Genomic DNA, 26,003 nt, shown 5'->3' on the forward strand with positions numbered 1-26,003 from the left:
TTGTCATTAGACTGAAGAATTCATGTACCAAATTTTTTTTTTTTTTTTTTTTTTTTTTTTTTTTTTTTTTTTTTTTTTTTTTTTTTTTTTTTTAAAAAAGAAATTTTATTTAAATATATCGTAACTACTACAAGTGTTTCTTGTATCTATCTACGTGGCTTAAAACTAAAACTTAACAAACTGCATTAATTTTATATGTTAACGTTAGATAATACTATGATTATCTAAAAGAACAGGAATTGTAAATTCTCTGCCTTCTTTCTTAAATGTATTATAACATAAAGGTTTTTAGTTTACATAAAGGTTTTTAGTTTTTACCAAATTTGATAAAGAAATTTAACGTATTAAAGGTAGGGGTTTTTCAGAGGAAAAATATCGCATTCGAGTGCAGTTTCGATATTAGTATCGAATGCAATATTTTTTCTCTAGAAAAAACCCTGCCTCTATTACGTTGAATACCTTTGTCAACTTTGGTACATGAATTCTTTAGTCTCATGACGACAGTCGAAAATAATAAAAGTTCGCGAGAAACACGATGGTGCCACTGGTTTTCTCCGAAATCAACTCCCAAGCTCAACAAAGCTCTCAAGTTGAGGCCAAAATGAAGGAGATATCCCACGCTACCCTGAGAGTTCACCTCTACATCAAGACAAACTCTCCATGCAGAGATAGGGAGCAAAAACATTGACAGGGCTGCCACTTCATTTGGGGACTCTAAAACTGAAAACACGGCAACCCTACTGATGTATTTGCTCCCTATCTTTGCATAGAGAGTTTGTCTTGATCTAGAGGTGGGCTCTCAGAATAACGTGGAATATCTCCTCCATTTTAGCCTCAGCTTGAGAGCTTCTTTAAGCTTGGGAGTTGATTTCAGAGAAAACCAGGGGCACCATCGTGTTTCTCGCGAACTTTCAAATAAGGATCTATAGTCAATGGCAAATTTCTCAGACATCCAACATCTCCATTCTAACCCAATGAACTTTGACCCTCCAGGTTCGGGGAGCGCAAGCAGGAACCAGAAGTGGTGGTGACGCCAAACGCGTACCCGAAGCCAGAGAACTACTCGCCGCTGTCTCAAGACTACGTGCAACCGATCACATTCCGGCCGTACTTCAACACCAAGACCTACAACGACAACACCCTGGACAACGCCATCCTGGACTCGAGCTACGACGGCGTGGCCATGACTCACAACGGCTTCCGCTACTACCTTCCGCGCCACTACCACGAGGAGGAATCCCCCAACAGTTACCAGCGAGCCGGCAGCTTCGGCTACATCGATCCCTTCGGCATCCGGAGGGTCATCTACTATAACACGAGTCCAGGGAGCGGTTTTAAGGTGCGAAAGAATAATAGGTATGTTGGCTTCAACTCCACGCCTTACGATCCTAGGTTCTAGGCGAGGTCAATGGCTTGGAGAAAACGTCGCTCCTCCGACGTATGAAGACGTGTAGACGTATACGGAGAAAAAAACTTCGTGCGTGGGACCCAAAGTTGAGGTCATATGGATCTCTGAAGTTCTCGGATCACGTATCTAAAAACTTGAGGTCCAGCCGCCGAAGTTCGGGTCCGGCATCTGAAGTACTTCGATATATACCGAAGGTCTGGTCACATATCTGAAGTACTCCGGTACATACCGAAGTTCCTCGATGTCTGACCCGAACTTCAGCAGCTCGACCTCGAGTTTTTGGATGCGTGATCAGAAAACTTCAGAGATCCGTTTATGACCTCAACTTCGGGTCCCATGCACGAAGTTTTTTTCTCCGTGTATGAAGACGTATCTCGCTTTTCGCATGAGCCCCAGAAAGCATGGATTCACATCAGAGGCGTGGCGTGCTTTGCGATATATCGATGGATCTGCCATTTAAACCCATGGAAAAGGATCGATAAACAGGGTGTTCGCAACGAACACCTCAATAATCGATTCTTTACCGTAGCTTCAAATGGGGAAATATCGATGATCGATCATGCACGCCTCGCCACTGATTCACGTGTAAAACGGGGCTTACGTGGAAATTGAGATACGCCCTTATTTCAGAACGTTGACAAAGAGAGGCTCCTAAAAAGTTGCCCCTTTGCCGTGGAACTCGAGGAACTGGTGAGTGGCACAAAAAACCTAGTAAGCGACATCAGGCGTTGCTAAGATGAAATGTTTCCTGTATTTAACGCGAATTGAGATTAATTGAGAGTAAAAATTCTTATCGTAAAATTTAGAGGAATTTCCCCTGAATGAAGTCTAAAATTCGAGGGAATTCAAGTTTTTTTACAATTTGATACACGAAGCATAACCTTAATTAGCAACCATAGCAACGCCTGGTGGAATCTGCTCGGTTTTGAATGTCGACTTTAGGAGTATGGTTGATTTGAAACCTTGTTATGAGGAAAGGCCCTAGACTTTAGCCTTTTAAAAGCTAGATTAAACAAATCAGTGATAGAAAAATGACATAATTAGCACAGAGTAGACATCTAAGTCGCGTCATCAAAATCAGCATCGAACTGAAGCTAACGGAACCTGACCTCGAACAAGATGCTTTTAACATAAAGGCGTTATTTTAGGGAGTCAATGAATTTCCCGGGTTTCCAGAAAAGGTGCAAAATAGGACCTTTTCTGGGAGGTTCTTTACAACATGGGTCAATTCGCGTGTCAGGGAATCGTGTTTTTAGAATCGCGGATTTTACAGCAGCAAAAATCAATTATGTTTGTCCAAAGGATGATTTTCCCATGCAATACACCCTTTTAAAAAACAATCAGTGCCATCCAGCGTGGGTGTGCTGCATAGTATCTTCATAGAAACTCTACGTCTTTCACTGAGAAAAAAGATATTCATAGAAATGAAAGAATTCGTGTACGCGGATAAAAAAAATCAGAAGTAGTGACGTTGCAAGTAGATGCAACATCCATTGTGAGGATCATGGATGCACTCACGAAGAAGGGGAGGAGGGCTGAATTCCAAGGATAGGAGTGCCATTTTAAACGTACCATTAAAATTCTCATTTTTTTACGACTGAAGTTGGAATTGTGAAAGCATTCATACATAGCTCAGTCAAAAGACATCAAACGAATTATTCATTGAAAAAACTAATGACTGAAGAATTTTGTATGTTCTTTGGAATAGTAGCCAGATGCGATCATAGACTTGATTTTTTCATTGTAAATATTAAACTTGTACATTTTACGGCAAATTTAGTTAAGTTATTGAATAATTTTCTCATATTTTTTTTAAAGATTATTTTTTCTCTCTATTTCAAACTTCTACTGCACATGCAGCCTCAGAGAAAAATCAAAATAACTTATTTTGTGCAGTAAAAGTTAGAAGCCTTATTTTAAGTAATATAAGGTCAATGCTTCATGACCTTTACTTTACAAGTCAAAATTAATGTGATAAGAATCATTCTGCTATTTAGATATTTAAACATAACTACAAGCCATACCGTAATTATTACAATTCATAGAATCTGATTTGTTTACAATTGTCTTGTGTATAGTGAACGTTTGTAAATATTAATATAGGATTCATATATATTAATAACTAAAAGAAAACTGAGCCCATGGCCGAACTTTTCAGAAACAGGTGAAAATCATTTTAAGATAACCATTCACGGTTATCTCAAACTGATTTTTACCTGTTCAAACGGTTTCAGCCGTTCGGATGATATTGAAAGCTTCCTTTAATTTCCATCTTAGTGTCAAATAATGTTTGGAAAAATAAAAACGTAAATTTTATCCTCCGCTTTGCTTTTGTCTGATGATTAAAATACCTCACTTTTATCCTTGTAAAAAGAAGGAGCTTGATACAGAAAATTACAATCCTCCGAATAAAGAAAGGTTTGAGCAAACTAATCAAGTTCAGCTCCAAAATCTTGCGTCTCGCTTTAAGACGTTGCAAAGTTCCGACTTACTCTACTTTTTAATAATTTTACCGGGCAACGCAATCTGTTGAACATTTTCCTGAAGTTTCCCTCCTAGAAAAATTTGTTGCTACAATCACGAACAATGAAGATATGTCGTTTTTCTTCGAAGAATAATTAATACGAGCGGAAATTTTGAAACGCCACAATCGAGATAGGTACTTTCCGCAGATAGCCGTCATGAAGTGAAGAAATTCAAATGCCCATTGTTGTCATAATTAAGTTTACGTTTTAAAAGTCCATATCATTAGTATATTACAGGCAGGAGGTTCGACTGAAGCTCTGCTCAAAATTTACGTAAGATGCTCTATGTCCAGTTATGAGGCTTGTGAGAAAGAGTCAGGGCCACCGCGAGGAGAAAGAACGAAAATAAACAATACGTCGGGCCCCATTGAAAACGGGAGCCTTCAGAAATTCACACGCATAGTGAGGTTACGTGAACTGAAGAGAGCTCTATTCACAGCTGGCCTCTCCTGGACACGATTATCATTCGTATGAATAAAAATCTGAATATGAATCGGACGGAACTCAATGAGTCACACACTCTCGGAACCAACTATTACATCTTGGGCAAAGCTGTTTTATAAGGTGCTGAAGTACCCCCCCCCCCTCCCCTCCCTCATAACTCGAGAGGATAGGAAAGGATGGTAACTGACCAATCTTAAAAGGCTCATGCAAGGATTGCAATCGTGGTCCAGAATCGAAGAGAGTGTCAAGGACACTGGAAAAGAAGCTCCGTTTCTGAAAGACATTACTATGGCCATTATGGACATACCACCCGTCCAGGGTTCAGAGGCCGTGTATTTCGGATGTAGAAGCCGTTGCTTCGGCAACTGAAACCGGAACAGTCGAAGTTACGACTCTATAATACGGAGCTAACCATCTCTGAACTCCGATCGGATAGCATGTGCGGAGCCCTTAATTGCGTCTTTCAGACTCTGAGCTTCTTAGTTCAGAACTGCCGTGTTAAGGAATAACGCCGTAAGAACATTCGAGAGTTGCCAAATTTCCTCCGATAAAATGTATATTTTTTAGGGAAAAAATCAATATTTTTCCGAGAAATTCACAAGAACTTTAGGGAAAATTTTGAAAAAAATTACCTACCTGAAAAATTGGAAAAAAAATATTTACAAATTTTCTCGAAAATTTTTAATTTACCAACGGCAATTTGGCAACGCCTGAAGGTTCAAATGGCGTTTTTCTTGAGCACAGCAGAGATGTCATTGCAACTATATTCAAGGAGTGAGAAGAGGAGGATAAACAAGTGGGGAAATCTTCTGAAAAATAACTCACTGATAGTGATTCGCATTGTCGTAAATGTGATCTTATTTTCAATGTTATCCCTTTTCCCTTAATAACACACCTGGAGATTCTTAAAAATTTTGAAACAAAAAATACTTTTGATTCATTGGATTTTTGCTTGTATCAAAAGGAAATCTGCTTGAATTAAGAGGCTTGGATCTCGTCGCAAGCAAAAATCCGATTGAATCAAGAGCATTTTTTCTTGTCAACTTTTTTAATGAGTCGTCTGTAAGATATTTTTTTGCCAACGTTTCTCTCATTTTTCTTTATCCTTTTTTTCGGAAAGGAGGGGGCATGCATCCCCTACGCCTCCTTGAATCCGCCTATGCAAATTAAGCAGTCAGAGTTGTTTCAGCTCAATATCTGCGGTCTAAATTATTTTACGAATAAGCGAATGTGTCATCGCACAGCCAACCTGAGCGCCAAAGCCATTGGAAGCAGCATCAATATTTGAATTCAGAATGAGTTGGCTCGAGCGCGGAGGCGTGTGTCTGCCAATGAACTTTTGTCCTAAAATTTCGCCTGGTGATTTGCAAGGTGAGGAGGAGTGGGTAGTAACAGACGATACCTCTGAAGGGCCGCGAATCCTGTTACTGAAGTTTTATGAGGCATAATTATTGAACTTCCCTCATCGTGGCCATCAGTCATTACCATTTACCAGGTCTAGGTTATCAGATTGTCCTGTCCATCATCCAAGTAGTTGGTTGCCGCGTTTCCGCTCAACCAAAAGAAGCGTTTTGCGCTTGTTCACAAACAAACCTCCGCAGTATGACCTCTGCTAAATTGTTCGAGTTATATCGAGGCACTGAGAAAAAACTATTGTTATAATTACCATACTAGTGGTGCTCAATATGTACTCTAAATTAGTAGTGGCCATAACCAATAATAGTTATATTTTTACTGGAGCAAACGTAATTTTACAAGTGTACAGTAGTAAAATTACCATTTAATGGTAAAAATATCTCTATTGTCGGTTATGGCAACTACTAATGAAGAGCTCATATTGAACACCACTAATATGGTTATTATAATCATAATGTTTTCTCAGTGTGGGATGAAATGCTGCACATTTTTTTACTAAAATCCAGCCCCACTCTCCGTTTGTAGTAACTATAAAACAGAATGCATGCCGTGGCTCACGATACATAAATATACAATAATTTAAGATTGAAAGTTTTGAGGATAAGTTTTCTCAAATCATTGTTTTTCTTCTTTGTAATCTTGAACCTCATCCCTAAAGAAAATCAACAATTGACCTATGCCGAAGCAAAGTTAATATCAGCTGCTAACAGTTAAAGTTGGTAAAAATGAGAACCAAGTGCACTGTGCTGACCTCAACTGATATGAGTTGATAGCGACCCCACTCGCCTTATCATTTTATTAGGGCACTGCCTTAAAGGTGCTGGTGTGCTGGTATTTTCACAATTTTCTCCATGTGTTTCCGTAAAACTGAAGGATCTCTCAAGGGATAATTGTTTCGAGAAATTTTAAAAATTTACTTACCACGATAGGGTAAGAGGGCCGCACCACAGACTTCACCGAGCGAGGACCGCAAAATCCCAAATTCAGCTCTGAGGAGGATAAATTATTCAACCTATGATTAAGAAGCCTTTCTTCATAGAACTTTTAAAGTTGTTAATTTCTTTCTAAAGAAAAATTTCAACGCGAATATAGGATCCAATCTATTGCTTGAGCTTCAAATTCCAACTAAATATGCTTTGATTTTGAATTGACAGCAGCCATCAGTTAGTAAGTGTGCGAAAACAAATTCTTATCACACCTACGACCGCATTTGGAGTCAACAACACCTCCTGCCCGGTCAAAGCTGAGTTACGATCAGATACAACTTCAAGCTGCGGCTCAACAGGCCAACATCCTCACGATTTCCATTTCTTTTCCGTCGATTTTCCTGAAAGTTGTTGATTGCCGCCTAAACAAGGCCCACACTGAGGTGAAAAAACTGTTCGTTTAATGATGTAACAATATAAGGTAATGCCACTATTTTTCTATAATCCCGACGCATTCGCACTCTACCTGTTGGGTCATTTCGTGTGGGCTCGTTATTTCCATATTATACATCGTATGATTTATCCATTCAATCCAGTTTTTCACAGCATGCTTGTTCGGCCATCAGATGGTTCCTAATAGCTGCCCGATTATCATAATACGAAAATTTTCGATTATATGCCTAAATTACCAATAAATTGTGAGAGAAATTTACGATCATAGATGTTTTTGCTTAATATGGACACGTATCTCTTATTTCAGTGGTGTACATGCGACGAACCCAATATTACTACCAAAATTCTGAAACTCTTCATCTCTCTCAATTTAAAAATCTAAATTTTCTTATGTACTCCCATTTTCAAAATTCTCTGTAAAGACGTTAATAGCCTGTGACGCTAAATGTCTCAAAATATACTAACATAACTAACATATTTAAAGGAGGGAAATCAAAGAGGGCTGAATTGGAGAGAAACGAAGGCATGAGGTAACGCTGAGGTCAAACTGCACCCTCAATTCACTAAGTATACTACAAAATATCCTGCGTGTAGGTATAGTTGCCAACAAAAATTTCAAAAGTATCCAAATAATTTGAGAATTTAAAAATCAAATTAACAGGAAGTATCACGTTGCGTTCGTCATAGTTGCCAGTCGAAGAATAACAATTAATTTAGGACAACGGCACGCTAGTCTTGAGGAATTACATACTTACAAGTAGTTCGGTCATCTTTTAAAACCGTTAATTTTTTTAATACGCACTGAAAATAAAATGTCTAGTATGATGATTCTCAATTATTCACTATCGAAGAGGACTCATGAATGATAGTCAATTGCCATGAGACTGCCCAGAAAGTATGATATGGATATAAAAACCTGGTCAGACTTAAGCCATCAAGTGATGCTATCTATGATCGTCTCTCTTTTTGATGGGAATGCAGCAGTTTGAGAATAACTATTCATGACTGAAAAAGACCAAAACGTTTAGAACACTCAACATCAAATTACTGAAAATTAGATTATTTTTTTTTTTCTTTTTTTTCTTTTTTTTTGGTACAGTGAAGAACACAATTAACAATCTTAGCAACATCTGATGGCAATGGCCAAGTACTAAATTTTCACTTTCCATTATCTTCAATTTGATCCGATGAAGGCATGATAAAGGAATCATATGATTTAATCAGCCATTGACGCCTTCAGAAATTTAAATCTTGTACTTTAAGTCAGCTTAATCTCATCGACAAAGACAGAATGTCCATCATCTGCCTACTGCTCACTTCATCTCAGACTCGGACATTCCTCTCCACGGCTTATCGGATACGGCCTACACATTAAAAGAGGCAACATCGCATTCATATCTGGCATTTGAGAATGAAAATGAAACCATTTTGTCCTTCGCAGCCGCACAGCAAATGAAGTGGTTGCCAACTGCAGCCCGCAATGCTGAGGTGGAGGGAATCGATCAGTTGACTCGATATTGCCCTCGAACAACACGCCCCGCGATTGTTCTGCCAGCTAGGAGTTGTCTCAATCATTTCACCCCACTAACGAAACAGTTTGCGACTCCGCAATACACTGATGAACACTTCACAATAAAAACCAGTTCTATCAAGCGGCTGGAGGAAATGAGCAGTAGCAATTTACAGTATCTCAAATTTTAAATTCGATAGTTGCAATCGAATCGATACCAGCTCTATTGCTATCCTAAAATAATACAGAGAGATCAGCATACAAGCTAAAAATACATAACTTCGGTAGCCGACTGGCTTTATTGCTGCAAATACAGAAAATGGAGGAAAATACTTTGCCAATACCCACATGAATTACGTTAAACTTTTCCATGAGCTCTGATGGAGCTTTTTATCAAAAATATTATTTTAGGATAGCAATATACAGTATCTCAAATTTTAAATTCGATAGTTGCAATCGAATTGATACCAGCTCCTATATCTACAATAATATATTGAATAAAAAGCTCCATCAGAGCTCATGGAAAAGTTTAACGTAATGCATGTGGGTATTGGCAAAGTATTTTCTTACGCCATTTTCAGTATTTGCAGCAATAAAGTCAGTCGGCTACCGAAGTTATGTATTTTTAGCTTGCATGCTGATCTCTCGACTGTATGACAGTATGAACAGAATTTTAGATGCGCTTTATTATGAAAATAGGTTTTTCTTCAGAATAAAGCAATCAAATCCACCGCTTAATACAGCACGAGGAAAATCTGTCGATGGACAAATAGTATTCTAAAACTCGTCCTAAACTCATATAACGAGAATGGAACTTCTACTCACAGAATTTTCCGAAAATTCACAATACTATGTTGTCATATTCCGTATGGCACCACAATAATACCTAATGGGATAGATTTCCACGACTCAGCTGAGAGAGACCGCGTGTAACGAGGGAAAATCAATATTCATTGTACTTGCGTCGTTTTATTGCAAAAGCTTATTCTATGAGTTTTTATGAGCGAAAAAATAATGTATCCTTCTCATGTGAAAACCAAACTAACATTATTCAAGTGTAAAAATTTAGGATCGTAAGCCCAGCTCATAATTTCTATTTAATCGCGCCAACATTAAATCAATTTCCTCCGAAAGCGTTTCCTTCGTGGGCACTAAGGTTTTCTTCAGCAAGGCGGTGGGGTCCTAGATTCCCGTTAGCCAATTATTATTGATCGATAGAACGGCCCTTGTTCTCAAGAGCCGATCCCTGTGCGTGGACCTGCAGGTTGATTGTCGAATCGTTATCGAATAAACTCGATCGATAAATCCCTATCTCGGCAATGCCTTTTATCGATCAAGGTTATTCGATAACGATTAAACAATCGAACTGCCGGAGTGTCTCGGTTTCCGCGTGGACCAGGATTAAAGGCATCCTCTCATCGCCGCTGTGTGGGCCGCTAGTCGGCCGACGCGACAAGCGGAACAATGAGGTGGTCGCAATCGCACTTCCTTCTGCCTTCTGCCACACTGCCGTGCTAGGAAAAAACGTGCTATGAGCCTACATGCGTTGCCAAATTTCCTTTGACAACTCACAAGTGTACAAGAAAATTTGTGAAAATTTTCCTTCCAATTTCTCAGGTAATTTTGCTCGTAATTCGATCTAAAAAGTCTGAAACATTTCAAGGGAAAATACCGACAATTTTCCGCAAAAATAAACATTTTATCGGAGAAAATTTGGCAATGCTCGAATGTTCATACGGCGTTCTTCCTTAGCACGGCAGCACACCTCGAGGAAGGGATCCTAGAGGAAAGTCATGTCGGCAGCCAAGGCCGGGTTCATTCGGGAAACGGCGCCTGGTGGTGGAGGCGCGACGCGACGCGGCGCACAGTGGATCGATTCAATCAGAGAGGTCGAACATGACATTTTTGACTAAAACTACAAATTTGTATGTTTATTTCGTCACATTTTAAATTTTAAGGGGTGCTTCTAAGAAGAAAATTTTACAAGGAAACCAATATAACCACTATTAAAGTGTCAAAGTTGAGTATAAACGGAGTTATAAGCTTTTGAAATTTCCAAATTTTGTCCGACCTCTCCTATTGACTCGATCCACTGTGCGGCGGTGGACGAAACTTCGTCGCTCCTCTGATGACGCAAGGGCGTATCTCGATTTCCACATGAGCCGCAGAAAGCGCGGATGTAAAGGTGAAACAGGGTTCACGTGGAAATTGAGATACGCCCTCGCGGCGGTGGACGCATGGGCCGGGGCTCCACTGGACGTCCCGGCGCGCCGACTTATTCACTGGACAGATGTGGGTCACTGGGCGCTGGGCGCTGATCGTCCATGTTGACACATTCTGCAGAGAATCATCGTTTTATTGTTACACTGGAGGTTAATATTCAGGTGAGGAGGAGGTGTTTGGAGGTGAATGGTGTATATTCCACCGAGAGACAATCATGTATTTTAGTAGAGACCCTGCACTGCTTTCTTCAATGTAGTTTAGAGGTTAAGTTAGGAAATCAACGCTGAGATCCTCCTAACGCTGACTGATAGCCAACAAGTTGAGCATTTGGTTTAGGAAACTCAACGAAATAAGCCGCACTCTACACCCAATCCTCCGCTGATTTTTTCTTGTGGATCATGATCTAAATCACTGATTTCTATTTTTCTACCCATGCGTTGAAGTCTCTATAGAACTTTGCTGCGCCGTGTCTGTCTATTGCTACTATTTCCTGAATTTCTTCCGTTCTTTCGAATTATTAATCCTCGACGCCTTTTGTGTAGGGTAAAATTGAAAAAAAAAATAGTTATTTGAATTACAGATGATATATTTTAAAGACCCTGCACTGATATTCTCACTGGTTTAAAAGTTACGTTTGGAAATTAAAAGCACGCTGACTCATGACCAATAAGTTGAGCATTTAGTTTAGCGAACCTAACTTAACTCGCAAAAACACGCCGAGTGATACGTGCTTTTACGGATGGGTCGGAGGTTACAATTCCGAATTGCAAAATGAAGTCCAATTCGAGTTCATAGGTCGGCTCTCCTTTTGGGCCCCAAGAGCAGCATGACCTGATCAAACCTAACCTCCAAATTTTCGAGCTGTCCATACTCTCCCTATAAAGGTACTCTATCCTCAGTAACAAAGAACAGAAAAACAGAGATACGATGGCTCAACCCGGGGTCGGCAACGCCGAATCGAAGCTGAGCACCCACGCGCCCTGTGTCAGCGGTGAACGGTGACGCAAGAGCGCGCCGCCCGCCAAACCGTTGAGCGTTGACTGATGCCGTGGCCGCAGCCGTGGCCACAGCCGCCTCTGATGTGATTAATCGTGAATTAAGCAGAAACGCGCTCGGAACGGGCCCATTGATCATGGGCCTAGCATCCAACCCAACATTGTTGCCGAATACGTTGAACTTTGAAGTAAGTCGGTGGGTGTATTTCATGATCGACGTATTGTTATACTCACAATTGGAAACAAATGAAGACCCGTCGATTGCATCCCACCGGTGCGAGGAGAAAAAGGAAGCGCAGCCCAGAGAATGATCATTCAGTGGTAAAAATTTTGGTATATAGTCCGGAGTTCATCTCACTCCGAAAACTGCTTTATCTCCAAAAAATAGCAAAAAAAAAAAAAAAAAAACTCGAGTATAAGGAATAAGAAGTAAAACTCGCTCCATCAGAGCTGTGTCAACTCTCCAAAAACGGTTAATTCTGCTATTTGAAGGAGGAGTTCACTTCGTGAGAAAAATGAACGTCGTTCCTCTCTTAAGTCACTTTGATCGCTTGGGAGCAATCGTGCTCCCGGAGTGAAATTCACTACGGATTTCACATCGAGATTACCAATATCAGGGCGGATTAAGGGGGTGGCCGCATGGGCCGCGCTCATGGCGGCAAATCTAGAGGGCGGCAAATTTTGCAATTTTTTTAAATGTAGGTATAAAAAAAATATCGGATTTAGAAAAAAAAATTACAAACGAGAAAAGGCGACAAAATCTCTCATTTCCTGAGAGTAGAGTAATTTTTAATTTTGTCGTCTTTCAGTGATACAAGAGACAGCACCTTTAAGTAGTCGAGATAAGAGAGAAACCAAACACGCAATTTGGCCTGGAACGGCGCGGCGCAGAGAGCAATGATGACGAGGACTTGAGATGAAAAGGAGAAGCCCTCGGCGCGGCGATCGGCATGTAACACATATTAGCGCCTACAAGACTGCACGAATACTTCACGCATTGCATCAAACACAGTGCGGTCATTGCGGTCAGCGTGAAACGCATGGCGCCTACAAGACTGCGTGAATACTTCACGCATTGCGCCAAACACGGTGCGGTCTGCGCGGCGCGGCGGCAGAAGTTAAAATCATTAAACCACATTCATGTTTGTTCTTTCATAATTTTTTTGTTCATTTCTTATGAATGAAAGGCCTTGTCCACACAGAGATAGGTTTACGAAACTTAACTGTATGCTAGTAGTGTTGATAAGGCATTCCCAAAACATGTGTTCAATACGAGTAAACGCGTCTTATGCACCCATCCCCCGCTGGCACGTCCACTTGATGGTTTTTATTAATGTTTCAATATGAACGAGAAGGAGACGGCAAAATACAGGCGGCCCATGGGTGGCAAGTAGGTAAATCCGGTCCTGACCAATAGGTTGAAGATTTCAGGCCCAAACCAAAAATTCCAGTCTCCGTTACCTACAATATTGGTAACAATGGACCATCAGACGCGGTGAAAACTAAAGCACTTCAAGATATGCATCCATATCAAAATTTCACGCAGTCACTTTCAACTTGTTCAAGAAGTTCAAAATTGACCAATGCGTAATAGTTTACTCACATTCATAGTCCGGGTTCTTATGTTCAAAAGAAGCTTCCCGTGGAACGGTAAGTGAAGCAAGTGTGGAAAATGTTTTAATCTCTTCGATTTGATGTGCAAAAAAAGAATTTCAATGTTGAGAAGCTCAACTTTGCGTCCAACCCCCCATATTCAAGATGGAGGCTAAAATGGGGGTTCGAACGTTGACAATTTTGAGATTTGTTCTTGATGTCGTATTAGGGATCTACTCCCACGTAGTTTTGGTCGTCAAATTCGTCTTTACTAGAGTCCCTTTATATCCAGAGTTACGACATCTCAATTTTGGTCGGGCTGAAAGTGGCCTAAAAAAAATCTAATTCTGATTGGTTCTCGCTCAAGGAGTCACAAAAGAGTGCATCAAGATGGCGGTGGCTCGAATGTGAACAAAAATAATGAAAATATTACCTAATTTCTAGTTTATCAAGAGTAAATTTTGTTATTTCCATCCGTCCAAAATGAAAATAGATAGACAAATTATTTATAAACCAATCTCATTTTATTTTTATTTGATCAGTTTTGTTGATGTTGTTTTTGGATGACAGACATCGCAGGATTCCTTATTCTTATCCCTCAATATCGTTCGTATGGGTGCACACTTTTGTGACACTATGGCCAGCCCAGGCCAGCCCGGGCCAGCTGATAATCGAGGATGTCTTAACTCTGGGTATAAAGGGACTCTAGTCTTTACTTAAATTTCAATAGACTCTTGGCAGTTGCGAAAAGTAAAGGGGTGAACATGAATGTAAGTCTGAATAAAATACGAACATCCGCACAGTGGTTTGTATCAACCTCCGAAAACTCGAATTTTCCTCACTCCAAGCGTGACTCCATAACTGTCGGGACACATCCCGATGAACTCCCAAAACTTGGATCTTCAACCCAGAATTCATCAAAGATAATCAAATTGCGTGACAAAGCAGTCCCACCACAATGTCCGGCCCGCGGCCTTGACGTATTGTTTTGACGCTGGGAAAAACAATGGTCAAAGAAGTGCAGTTGCACAATGTAGCTCATAATCACAGCTCACTCTCCTCAAAGCTTATTTATTGCCCTTTCATTGTGCTCGCGGACCGCTCAGAACTGCCACTGAGGTTTAATTAGAATCATGGCCCACGGCCGGACTGCCCTCTTGCGGAAGACGGCGGCACCAATCAATCCAAAAGTTGCATTTTTCTCGAAAACGCGCTTTTGTTGCGATCACGGATGCATTAAGTGTAGAAATGTATTTGATTCCGCACCCGTGAAATAAAATAATACTTGTCATGTTATTTTGTCTTTCTTCTTTTGAGAGGTAAACAAATGAGTACCTAATCCATCCATCCTCTCCCCATCTCTGCATCTATTTTTATTTCATTTTTTTTCTTCGTGAGGGAGGGTGAGGGAGGGTGTGTCGCACTAATTGGTTATCAAATTTCCAAGGAAACACTCAGCCCCGTAGAAACATTTTGCCCATCAGCGTAAACTGCACAAGAAAAATTTGGAAGAAATTTAGAAGAGCTTGGAAACTTAAAAAGTTACAAGAATTTCTGTGATAATCAGTTTAAATATGCACGTTATGGGCTTGCAAGTATTCATTTTTGTAATTCAATTATCTGCTAGTATTGATGTTCAACAAGCTCACAAATAAGGAGAGTCACCCGAATCAAATAAAAAAAAATTCTTCATAATCACCCGAACCAGCAATGTCATCTTGAAGAAAATATACACTAAGAAATGGGTTGAACAAGACCGAAAAAGGGAACAAAAACAAAACCAGGATTTTTCCATCCAGTTGCATGCCCAATTGTAACTGAAACTAGAGCAAAAATAAAAAATTGAAACATGAACTGCATGAACTGCCGTGCATTTGACCGAAGTAAAAATCAGGAAGTTTTTCTGGAAATTAGGAGTAACTTCGATTATCTCCTCTGTCAGTTATACACGCTCAATTTTGTGTAACATTTTTTTTATGAAGGATTTTGTTTCACTTGATCATAGACGTGTAACTGGCCCAAAACGTCCCTGTTGTGTTTTTTCTCCGCCCTTAACCTTAGCATTGTATTTTAGTTCATTTTCTTTGCATCTTTATCATACAACATTACAGCCACTGAAAAGTGGCTTCCATCAACGCTTTAAAATAGCCTTCAACACAACGAGTATGCAACCTCACTACATTCTCGTCCACGTAAGAGGCTTGTTCATTTAGAAACTGAATTTTGGTGGTAACTAGACCTCTATGCGCCCTAATGAAATTATCTTTGAGTAAAGTAAGCCTTTACCCGCTTTTAGAGAAGGTCAAAATATTGCAGTTATAATTAACTTGATCGGTTCAAGACTTAAAGTAAAATATAACATCATTTCTACTTCGTAATTGGTCCGCGCTTCTTGCTATAAGTAAATACCCGTAACGTAAAATGAGCAATTTTATAATGAAGTTTTTAATTTTTTAAAATGAGATGCGATATTACTTCAATTCTCACACTCGTGGTCTGTCTCTGTTGAACCTTATGTCAACAATAACAAGAAAATATAACAATATTAGTATAAAATTCACTTTATTTCGGCCGAGGCTCTCTATTTCTCTTGATACTCTGAATTATCCTATAACAAAGTTTCACAGCATCAGTTGGACTCATTTACGATGTTGCTGAGCCTCAACAGTCTCTTTTAAAGTCACCATCGATAAATTTCCACCGAAGCGACGCTGCACCGCCTGGCGCATAGCGGTCCAAATTTCAAAAAGCTTTCCCCCAGCATTTTAGGTTCGACTGCGAGCCGTAAGTAGATTGCATTTTGCAATAAATAGCCACTATCTCTAGCTCTTTCATAAAATCACGTTTCTGCATGGGAAAATCAATGGCATATATGCTGTTTCAAAAATAAGCCAGAAATAGTGGGTCCTTATTACAAAATGTGGGCCAAGTGATCAGGAGCTGCAAGGAAAAGACTGTGCATTTACTTTGCGTTTGTGAACCACAGAAAGAACCGATTTTTAGGTCTTTTTCCGTAGGTATGTTTTCAGCAGTCTTAAGAAATATTATGAACCTTAAAATAAAACAATGTCAAGCGAAAAGCTTGGTGACGTTAATATATTTCTTCCGTGAATATCCGGTTGTTCCAAGGAATCAAACTAGACGAGTTTGTGAGCATTCGAACCTGCGTATTTTTTTTTCATTATTATTACTTCTCGCGAAGAGTAAATTGAAGTTATATGCAGATCATTTTTCAAGTAATTATACCATGGGTATGGTGAGGTATTTAAGGTTCAAAAATGACAGAAATAACGAGTATTTATTTCTTTATTCTATTTACAAGTTACATGTAAGAAAAAATTGTATATTTGGTGATGAATAATGATGTAAAATAGCGTTTTTTGTAATACAGAAAATGGTCCTTACGACCTGAAGCTAGAAAATGAATGGGAAAATTTTGATTCATTAAGCTAGCACAATTTGAAACTCTAGATGCTTTAAATTCAAAATATTTCTTCAAATATGAATGTCTGTGAGTATATTTTGGAAAATTACCAAAGTGTTTAGCCTGTGAACCTCTCATAATTTGTTGATTAATTTTTACTTGTTCGTAGAGTTTCGATCTTTAGAAATTTAAACAAGTTTGTTAACTCGTTACTCCGTTTAATAGCGGAATTATCTGAAGTACTCATAGACTCCCACTAGGTTAAATTTTTATTAGGAATATATGATTTCCAAGTCAAGATTCCATATTGTTCCATACACCTACACTCATTTTTCTCATTATTTCTTCACCAATTAAATTAATAAATAAATACATAAATCAATAAATTAAATAAATAATTACTTTGTACAAAGAATCGAATATATTAACAAAAAAATTTACAACTCTAATGGCTTGTAAAAATTCGAAAAAAGTCGAATTATTATGGGGAGCTTTTTAGCGCTAAGCACACGCAGAATCAGAAACTTTCATTCCTCAGAGGAATGAAGAAAAGTTAATTCCCATTGTTTTCCATTTTTAAGAGTTCTGCTCATTCAGAGAACCAGTTCAATACCTCTGTTAATTTTTGTACCTCGCTTAGAACACATACAGAGAAGGGTGCCCTCAAATACTCACAGTCTTTTTTAGGAACTACCGTACCTCCTAAAATCTCAACCTCAACCATCTATTCCTCATAACAGAATGTCTTTACTTTAGCAGGAAAATTTATTTAAGTCATGGTCTTGTTCAAAATTTCGTGACCCTCCTCTTATCAATTATGTGGGTCTAGATTATACTATCCGGTTTTTGGCAGACACGTATAAGGTCTGAAAACAAAAATACAGCCTTCTTTGAACCGGTCTCTGAAATATGCAGGCTCTTTTCGTTTACGCATTTCCTCTGATAAATAATTTCAATTTATATTTATATGTAAGCCCACATAGAAGCTCAATGACAAGACTTTTTGTGTATTTCAGGTTAAAAAAGCACCCACACAAAAGAAAAAAATGAACTTTAACAAATAAAGACGCATAATCATAACTCTTGTACTCAACCCTTAATAATTGTCAACTTCTCTAATGAGACCCAAAGTAAGTCTCACTTAGATTTGGATATATTTCTCTAAGCCACGTACAGTTTATGGTGATGAGTGTTTAGCAAAAATTACGATAACTATACTTGAAAAATTACACAATCACAGCCAACTGAGAGCTTCATCTTTATGCGTAAATCAAGTAAATAATATGTATTTAAAAACAATCTTCTATTCGAAGACTTCAGATAGCGATGACGGCTAGTAGAGAGTTCATCTCAGGATTCAACTTCTTTGGTTTTTTGCGTGAGGAGTAGGTGCACAAGGTTTCCCTGGAAAATTAACGACACGAATTACTGCTTTGCTTAAAAATTCAAAAACTAATTAATTTATATTGAAGCTGAGAAGATTTGTAAAACAAAGTAGGCAACGCTATTATTCTTTAAGATTTCGGACTATTTTTTCTATTGTCCTTTTTATTCGTTTAAATCAGAGACAAGATACCCTCCACTGGCCTCTTGGCAACAGGTGGAAGCTTTTACTTTCGGGGTATCAACACTTCTTTAAGGGACAATTATAAGGAAGCAACAGTCATCACTCTTATTTTAGCTGTTGACCTACGTACATGGTGGATGATGAGCTTCGGGTGACGTCATGAGTAAAACAAGTTTCCCAAACTTCGGCTTGTTTGCAAAACGAAACTGCCAACACGCTGTTGAAAATCAACCATGCAGGTAAGTCAAGAATTTAATGTTGAAGTCCCGAGAGTAAAAGTCTCCACCATAGTTGATATACGAGTGGAAGGCCTCTTGTCTCTGGTTTAAATTGACCACAAAGCCAAAATTGAGCATCAAGTTCTTCCTTGTTTTTAACGTAATGAGAACTTCTTCAGGTTGAACAATTTGAGCGTACATGCCTAATTGTCTATTCCAAGTGGCACTAAACACTTAAATATGATACAATGTGTGATATTACTTTAAATTTCAAAACGCTAGTTCAGCTGTTCAGTTTTGTAAATTATTCAAATACGCTACCTATTTTTCTACGCAGCGTTGAAGTCTCCAGTGGAAGGACTCCTTTGAATTAATCTAATCAGAGCTCTCCAAATAAAATCGACAATATCGACAATAAAACTACCAATTCACGCATTTCGTTTAGGGCGTTTTACAAGTCTCCACTTTTATTTTATTTTTCTGAAGGAGAACAAATCAATATCATTCCTTGAAGTTTTCATAGATTTTTATTCGAACAAGGAAGAAAAATCACGGAATTTTTCAAGAACTGAAGTTGAGTAATTTTCCATTTAAAAAATGCACTGTGGTAGATAGTCTGCAACGTCGCAAACCGAGATACGTGGTTTGGTAGTTTCGCCGTCGCTATGTATGAACGTCTCACCGAATGCGTCTCTATACAGATCTTGGGCTATTTGTGCTAAAAGGAACTATGTACAAGGTAATTAAATGAGAAATAATTATTTGCATTAGTGGAACTTAGGCGCTTTATGGTTTCTTTTGATTTCGCTCATTTATGCATGGTTCCATTTAGGATGAATACGTCCATTTTAACGCGCTGTGTTGCTTCAGAGATCACAAAATTATATTACAACTTTACGCTGCCGTGCTAAGGAAGAGCGCCGTATGAACATCCGAGAGTTGCCAAATTTTCCTGGATAAAACATTTATTTTTGACATCATTCATGCATATTTTTCCTTGAAATTGTCAGATGTTTTAGCTTAAATTGCGTACAAAATTATCTGAAATTTTCGGAAAATAATATTCAAAATTTTCTCAGTAATTTCGGTTTTTATCGGAGGAAACTTGGCAACTTCTGAAGGCTCATACGGCGTTCTTTCTTAGTACGGCAGTACGGTTTTGCGACGTAATTATACTAAGAGAAACTGTGTTGCATACTTAGTTCCTCCCAACAGTGGAAACAAAAAGAATGTAAAAGCAGTCCGAAACGGAAACGACAATCGAAAACTCAGGAAAATACGGAAACAAGGCTAAAATACATTTCGACGGTGAAACTACCAAACCACGTATCTCGGTTTGCGACGTCGCAGACTTCCTGTCATACTTTATTTTTTAAATGAAAAACTACTTAACATCCAGTCTTGAAAATTTCTGTGATTTTTCCTCTTCGTGCGGAGAAAATTCTGTGAAAATTTTAAGGAATGATATTGATTTGGTCTACTTCAAAGAAATAAAATGTGAGCGTAGATTTTTAAACACCGCAAACGAGATACGTGGTTTGGTAGTTTCACCGTCGATTTGTATTTTAGCCATGTTTCCGCATTTTCCTGTGTTTTCGATTGTTCCTCTCAACATAAATACGACCATTTGATGTGTATCAGTAATACTGACCTATAGATTAGGTATGGCCGAGATTGTACTTTGCTCGTGGAAGCTTTTCGACGCGTATTTTGGCTTGCAGACGCAGCCGGACTCCACTAAAACGTAATCCTGACCGGTCAGCGTGACTGGACCCAATGGGATCACGAGGAATAAGTACGGCACGTAAGTTTGTGTGCACTCTCCTCTGACCACGTCACACTCCGGAGATCTGCAAAAACAATTAAAAGGAGATATTTAATACAAATTAACAAATAAGGTTTTATTCTATAAATATTTATAAGCTGAGGTCAATTTATGGAATTGCGTAAGAAAACGAAAAATTGAAATTTTACATAATTTTAAAGTATTGAAAAATGTAAACCTCGAATGTCTTCATTATAAGGAGGCATTTTGTCCATGCCTAGGCCGGCGGCCGGCGGTTAAATCCTAGAAATTTTCGAAGCTTCGGATTTAACGGACAAAAAAATCTGAATTAGTCCAAATTTTAACAAAAAAATAGATCTAACTGAAATTTGTCTAAATTTTAATTATTAATTGCTTTCTCACCAATTTTAACTGCTAAAAAGTTTAAACACTTCAGATTTTATAAGATACAGTACAAGTTTGTGAAGAAGGTCCGTTGAAGCATTAGGAATCATTGAATCAGTCTTAAAATTATCTATGACTTTAAAAAGCATCTTTATTTGCGCATCAAAATCATTTAGTGTGTCTATGAAAATTCCTTTCACAGCCCCTTATCGGTTCTAGTTCTGCGTACCTCCGTTTGAAAAAGAATTTTTTAGAATTTACAAAGTCTACGGCACACATTACTATCAACTTTTAATTTTATCTTCGTTCAGTAGTAGTAGTAGTAAAATAATTTTATTTAGTTAATAAAAAGAAAAAAGAAAGAAAGAAAGAAAGAAAAAATACGCTAGAAAGCAAAATATAACTAAACTTGAATGTATATTAATTATTTGAATCGTAGCCTTTCAAATTCTCCAATGGTAATGCAACTGAAAATGACCTTTATGAATCTTATTCAGAGTTAAATTTTTAGAATATTTTATAAACATTTCATTACAGGAAATGGGGGAAATGCAGTATCGCCAGCAAGCTCTTTTAAATCTGTAAGACTCAAGTTTTGGGCAAAGATGGTACGGAATCAGGATTGAGCCCAACTAAACACACACGGCTGTGAGTTAAATTGCATAGGCAGTGACTTGAAGGAGTTTTATGTCCGGTCCAGAAATAAACAGAAAACGAAGAATGAGGAAACTGACTCGTCAGCCATGATCATTTTCATACTTTTCTTAATAGGCTGATTAAATCTCTAAAACTCGCTCACTTACATGCGATGAACCCAAAAGTACTACCAAAATTCTGAAACTCTTCACCTCTCTTAATTTAAAAATCTAAATTTTCGTATATACTCCCATTTTCAAAGTTATCTGTAAATACGTTAATAGCCTGTGACGCTGAATGTCTTAAAATATACTAACTAACTAACTATTTCCGTACGCATGATATCAAGATTACAATTTTTCATTTTTTACTTATTAGGCTTCGCTCGAAAAAAAGACATTTTTAGGCTGAAACGTAGGAGTTAAAGCACTCTTAATTTATGTCACATTTGCGTGCCGTATACCCACGGTAACGTTATTATGTCACCGATAATACGCTGTAACTCAGCGAAGAAAACTTAGTATCCACACTTGATATCACAGTGCCCGTTTCTTCTACACTTTTAATTCATATTTAATTGAGGGAAAAATAAAAATTGATCCTAAACAAATTACAGCCTTATCGGTTCTTTTGTATATTTTTCGTTTTTTAACTAAAATGGCTGATATTGCTTTCTTAAAATGAGTCATTTACGCTGCTCTCTGAGACTTTTAAGTGGACTGCATTTTGCAACTGGGAACTACAAATTCTGGCTCTTTTGGAAAAACACGTATGTGCATAGGGAAACTAATGGCACATACGCTGTTTTTAAACAGGGCTAGAATTTATAGTTCCAAATTGTAAAATATGGTCCAAGTGGTCCTTGGAGCCCTCAGATGATGAATGCCGTTACTGGAACTTGACCCATAGAAATGCATCTTGAAATGTACTCTTTGTGACCTATTATACTTACTCGCAAACTTCATAGACTACTTGTTGGAGGAGATCGGGAAACTTCTGGACGATGGTCACTGGCTGCCCTGACGTCAACGACACTCCGTACATGGGTGCCGTCGTGTTGTACCGCGTTTTGCATAGCCGGGACGGCGTACCCGTGCATGTGTCTCTGTGACTATAATCTCTTCCTGTAATCATGGAAAAAATGTATAACTTTTATAGTACTGAGTCTCGACGGATTTGTTAATGGCGCACAGAGAGCTATGGGTTAAGGGAAAGGCTTAAAACTACAGAGACATGTCGGAGGTGAAAATTTTGAAACTTATCATTCCACTTCGGATCATTTTTCATGCATGAGCCACGTAGACTAATCATTCAATGGAGAAGAATTTCAAAGGATTTAAATGTTTGCGTTAAAATACTTGATTCAATTGCAAGTCTCTTGACCTTCAGGGAGTTTCATTGAAAAATTTCTCTCATATATGTACTGAACAGTGTTTGAAACTCAAAGGCGCCAACGCGCCAAATGCGCCTAAAAAATCGACCATGGCGCCTAAAAAATGAAGACTCTGCGCCAACGTGGCCCCTAAACATTGCCCTCTAAGAATCTGGATTTTCACAGGAAGTCACATTAAGAAAGAAAAACAAATATATTTGAATCGAAAAAACTCAGAATTTTCAGCACTACAAAGGAGAGCTTGCTTTTTCTATTCTTCACGGTTTCATTCTTAGTGCTTTTGCCTTCCATAAGTTACAGCTATACTTACTACTTCTGTTACGAAAACATCTTGCGTCTAACTTTTCACTAGATGCGCCGTAATAGGCAAACAGTCAATTTGGCCCCTAAAAAATCTTAAATGGCGTCTAAAAATCGGGCTTGATGCGCCACATGGCTCCTAAAACTCAAGAGTGAGTTTCGAACACTGGTACTGAAGTTGTAAGGATGAGAGAGCCAAATTGAAAGAGAAACTCGAAGACCTCTAGTGTTGATCAAAGGTAAGTAGGATTTCAAAAACTTATTTTCACAAATTAAACCATGGAGAAAAGAAGAATTTTTAAAATACATGATAGCCGTTTAAAATTGAATAGGGTGCACGCAATTTACTGTTCACATTCATTTCGCAGAGTAAAATAGAGTAGAATATAACATTTGTCATATTGATGGCCATAATGCGACACCGCGTACCTCCATTGTAATGTTTTAAAATTCCCACGCCTATTTTGTTTTTTCGCAGACAAATAAACAGACTTCTTAGCTTGAAATTTATATAGAATATTCTGTCAACAGAAAGGAACAGCCAAGGAAGTTTCAAAGAAATTACGTTGACTAGTTTTCCAAAGAAAAAATGAAGTACGACACTGAATTAGTTCCAATAAGTTGGAATTATTTTTGCTTTTATGTGTGAATTTAATTATTGATTTCCTTTGATTTTACTTTGAAAAATTATAATTTAATTTCTCAACTTTATATTACATATATTTATGGGAGTAAATCCAGCAACGCTGAATTCGCCGTCTGCAACGTCGCAAACGGAAATAGTGGTCTAGCACTTCAGCCATCGACATATTTCTCTTCTGAAAATTCGTCATCAGAGTATTCAGGCGCGTATTTCAGGCGTATTCTGTTTCAACACGGCTATAATGCGTTTTGCGTCTCGCTAGATTGAAGGCAAATTATACTCCGTCGTAATGCCTGCTGAAAGCTCCGGCACACAGTTGCTATGAAGCTCTTGTGTTAGGTTATTTGAGGGTGGAATAGAAACATTTTCGAAACGGAGAGAGATCCCACTAATACTTACTTGAACGACTTATCGTGACGTCCTCTTGTAATTGGTTATTCAATTCATAATTTTTTAATAAACTCCTACTCGTCAGCAATGGATCTACAGCATTGAATGATCGCCCCATTCTTGACATTTGATTTCTTCTAAAAGTTTTTGAAATTATTGAACTGCAATGAAAAATAAGACAAAATTAAATTGCTGAAGGAGGAATTATTTTAACACTGCAAAAAGTATGATTTTCGTCGCGTTCTAATTTTCGAAGCAGATAGAGATAATGAGCGCTGCGGGTTTGTTTCCGTTCTTATTTTTCACCACCCCAATATCCACTCATAGTTAAACATCATCTATTCCTTCACATAACTTATTTTCAATATCAGACCATAATAATACATGCAAACCACGATTACCAAAAATTTCCAAATAAAGGAGGAGTTAGGTGCATTAACTTTTTGGATTTTACAATACATATTCTACGTCACACGTACATATTGTATGTGTGATGAACGCATTTTCAATTTTTATACGTATATATTTATTTTTTTTTTTTTTCTTAGAAAATTCAACGTTTTTTTTCCAATTTTTTTCTTACTAACCCTTCACAATGGTCTTGAAGCAAAATAAAATAAAATAAAATAAAATAAAATGCGAGAAAAATGTACCCAAAAACAATTTGAAGGGGATGAGTTTATCGTGTGGACTCGAACTCGTAAAAAAGCAAAATTTTGGTTGATCCCAATTTGAAATTTTCATTGTAAATGCAAGTTTTCTGATTTTGATCCGCTTTTTTATTTATTTGTACATTGAATCGATGTTGAACGGTTCACGTTTTTGTTTTTCGTTCGATTCATGTCGAACAAATACATTCTCTCGACACATTCAGACTATTCGCCTTCTGCCGCGTCTGCAGCAATTGTTACGAATTGTTGTTATGTTGTGCGTGCTGATTTCGGTTCATTGCATCATTGACTCTCTGAAGGCGTTTTATTAGCTCAAGTCGCACAGTCTGTTGGAGAACGAACTTTGTAAGTCGGGATTGAGCGACTCATCATCCTCACTTCTGTTGTTCTCCGACAAGGTGCTCTACTTTCGCACATCAAACGCCTTCAAAGGTAATGAGCTGAGATCGGCACGCACAACATATTCACAACAACAATTGCTGCAGACGCAGCTGAAGGCGAATTGAAAACGTTGAATACACGTTGAAAAACATTTGAGCTCTTTATTTAATATTGTTACCAACAGAGAGATGTATTTTCAGGTCTTTTTATGGGGGATTTTAGAAAAACTTTTCAACGTAAACTTAGTTTTTTTGTGTTTTTTTTGTTATCGTTGTGTGAATTTCTTTCATACATTATAAAGAAATGATCGTGCTTACTATGGATATGGAGCATTATTTGGTCCTATACAATTTGAAGTGTCGGTGAGAGCGTCGCCCCAGAGATATTTTAATTTCTCTCCATTTCCAACGCATTTTTGGCCTCTACTCGAACTACCTTCCAATAGCGTTGCTCTAACTGCTATTGATACCGCACTTAGAATTTTCAGTATCTGAAACAATCAAGAAAAGAAAAATAAACTTACAATTATTAATAAACTTTTAAGTAGTTGACGTATTTTTAATGTTGATGCTATCGGCGGGTGTCAACTAGAGAATTCACGCTCAAATTGCACTCTAATTTACCTATAATGAAAATTCAAAATCTTTCAAATTTGTAAAACATATGGACCACGTCAAGCAGGAAAGAACTGAGCCACATCAGCTATTGCCAAATTTG

The 26,003-nt window shown here is 38.1% G+C and overlaps 2 protein-coding genes across 3 annotated transcripts in view; one reads left to right on the forward strand and one right to left on the reverse strand.

Annotated features, from left to right (window-relative positions):
- LOC109030698 (uncharacterized) overlaps positions 1 to 3,724 on the forward strand; it is a 71,233-nt gene extending 67,509 nt beyond the window's left edge. For both annotated transcript variants that reach the window (XM_019041790.2, XM_072298463.1), the window contains one exon: positions 994 to 3,724. In XM_019041790.2, the coding sequence (XP_018897335.2) occupies positions 994 to 1,399 (406 nt within the window). In that variant the 3' untranslated portion in view covers positions 1,400 to 3,724. The remainder of the gene's footprint in view (positions 1 to 993) is intronic.
- Positions 3,725 to 18,063: 14,339 nt separating this feature from the next.
- LOC109030718 (uncharacterized) overlaps positions 18,064 to 26,003 on the reverse strand; it is a 64,993-nt gene continuing 57,053 nt past the window's right edge. The window contains exons 2-6 of the mRNA XM_019041813.2: positions 25,604 to 25,776; positions 24,244 to 24,395; positions 22,461 to 22,632; positions 20,354 to 20,552; positions 18,064 to 18,321 (exon numbers count right to left, since the gene is read on the reverse strand). Of these exons, the coding sequence (XP_018897358.2) occupies positions 20,354 to 20,552; positions 22,461 to 22,632; positions 24,244 to 24,395; positions 25,604 to 25,776 (696 nt within the window). The 3' untranslated portion in view covers positions 18,064 to 18,321. The remainder of the gene's footprint in view (positions 18,322 to 20,353; positions 20,553 to 22,460; positions 22,633 to 24,243; positions 24,396 to 25,603; positions 25,777 to 26,003) is intronic.

This window comes from Bemisia tabaci, chromosome 3 (assembly GCF_918797505.1).
Source record: "Bemisia tabaci chromosome 3, PGI_BMITA_v3".
Classification (NCBI taxonomy): Eukaryota; Metazoa; Arthropoda; class Insecta; order Hemiptera; family Aleyrodidae; genus Bemisia; species Bemisia tabaci.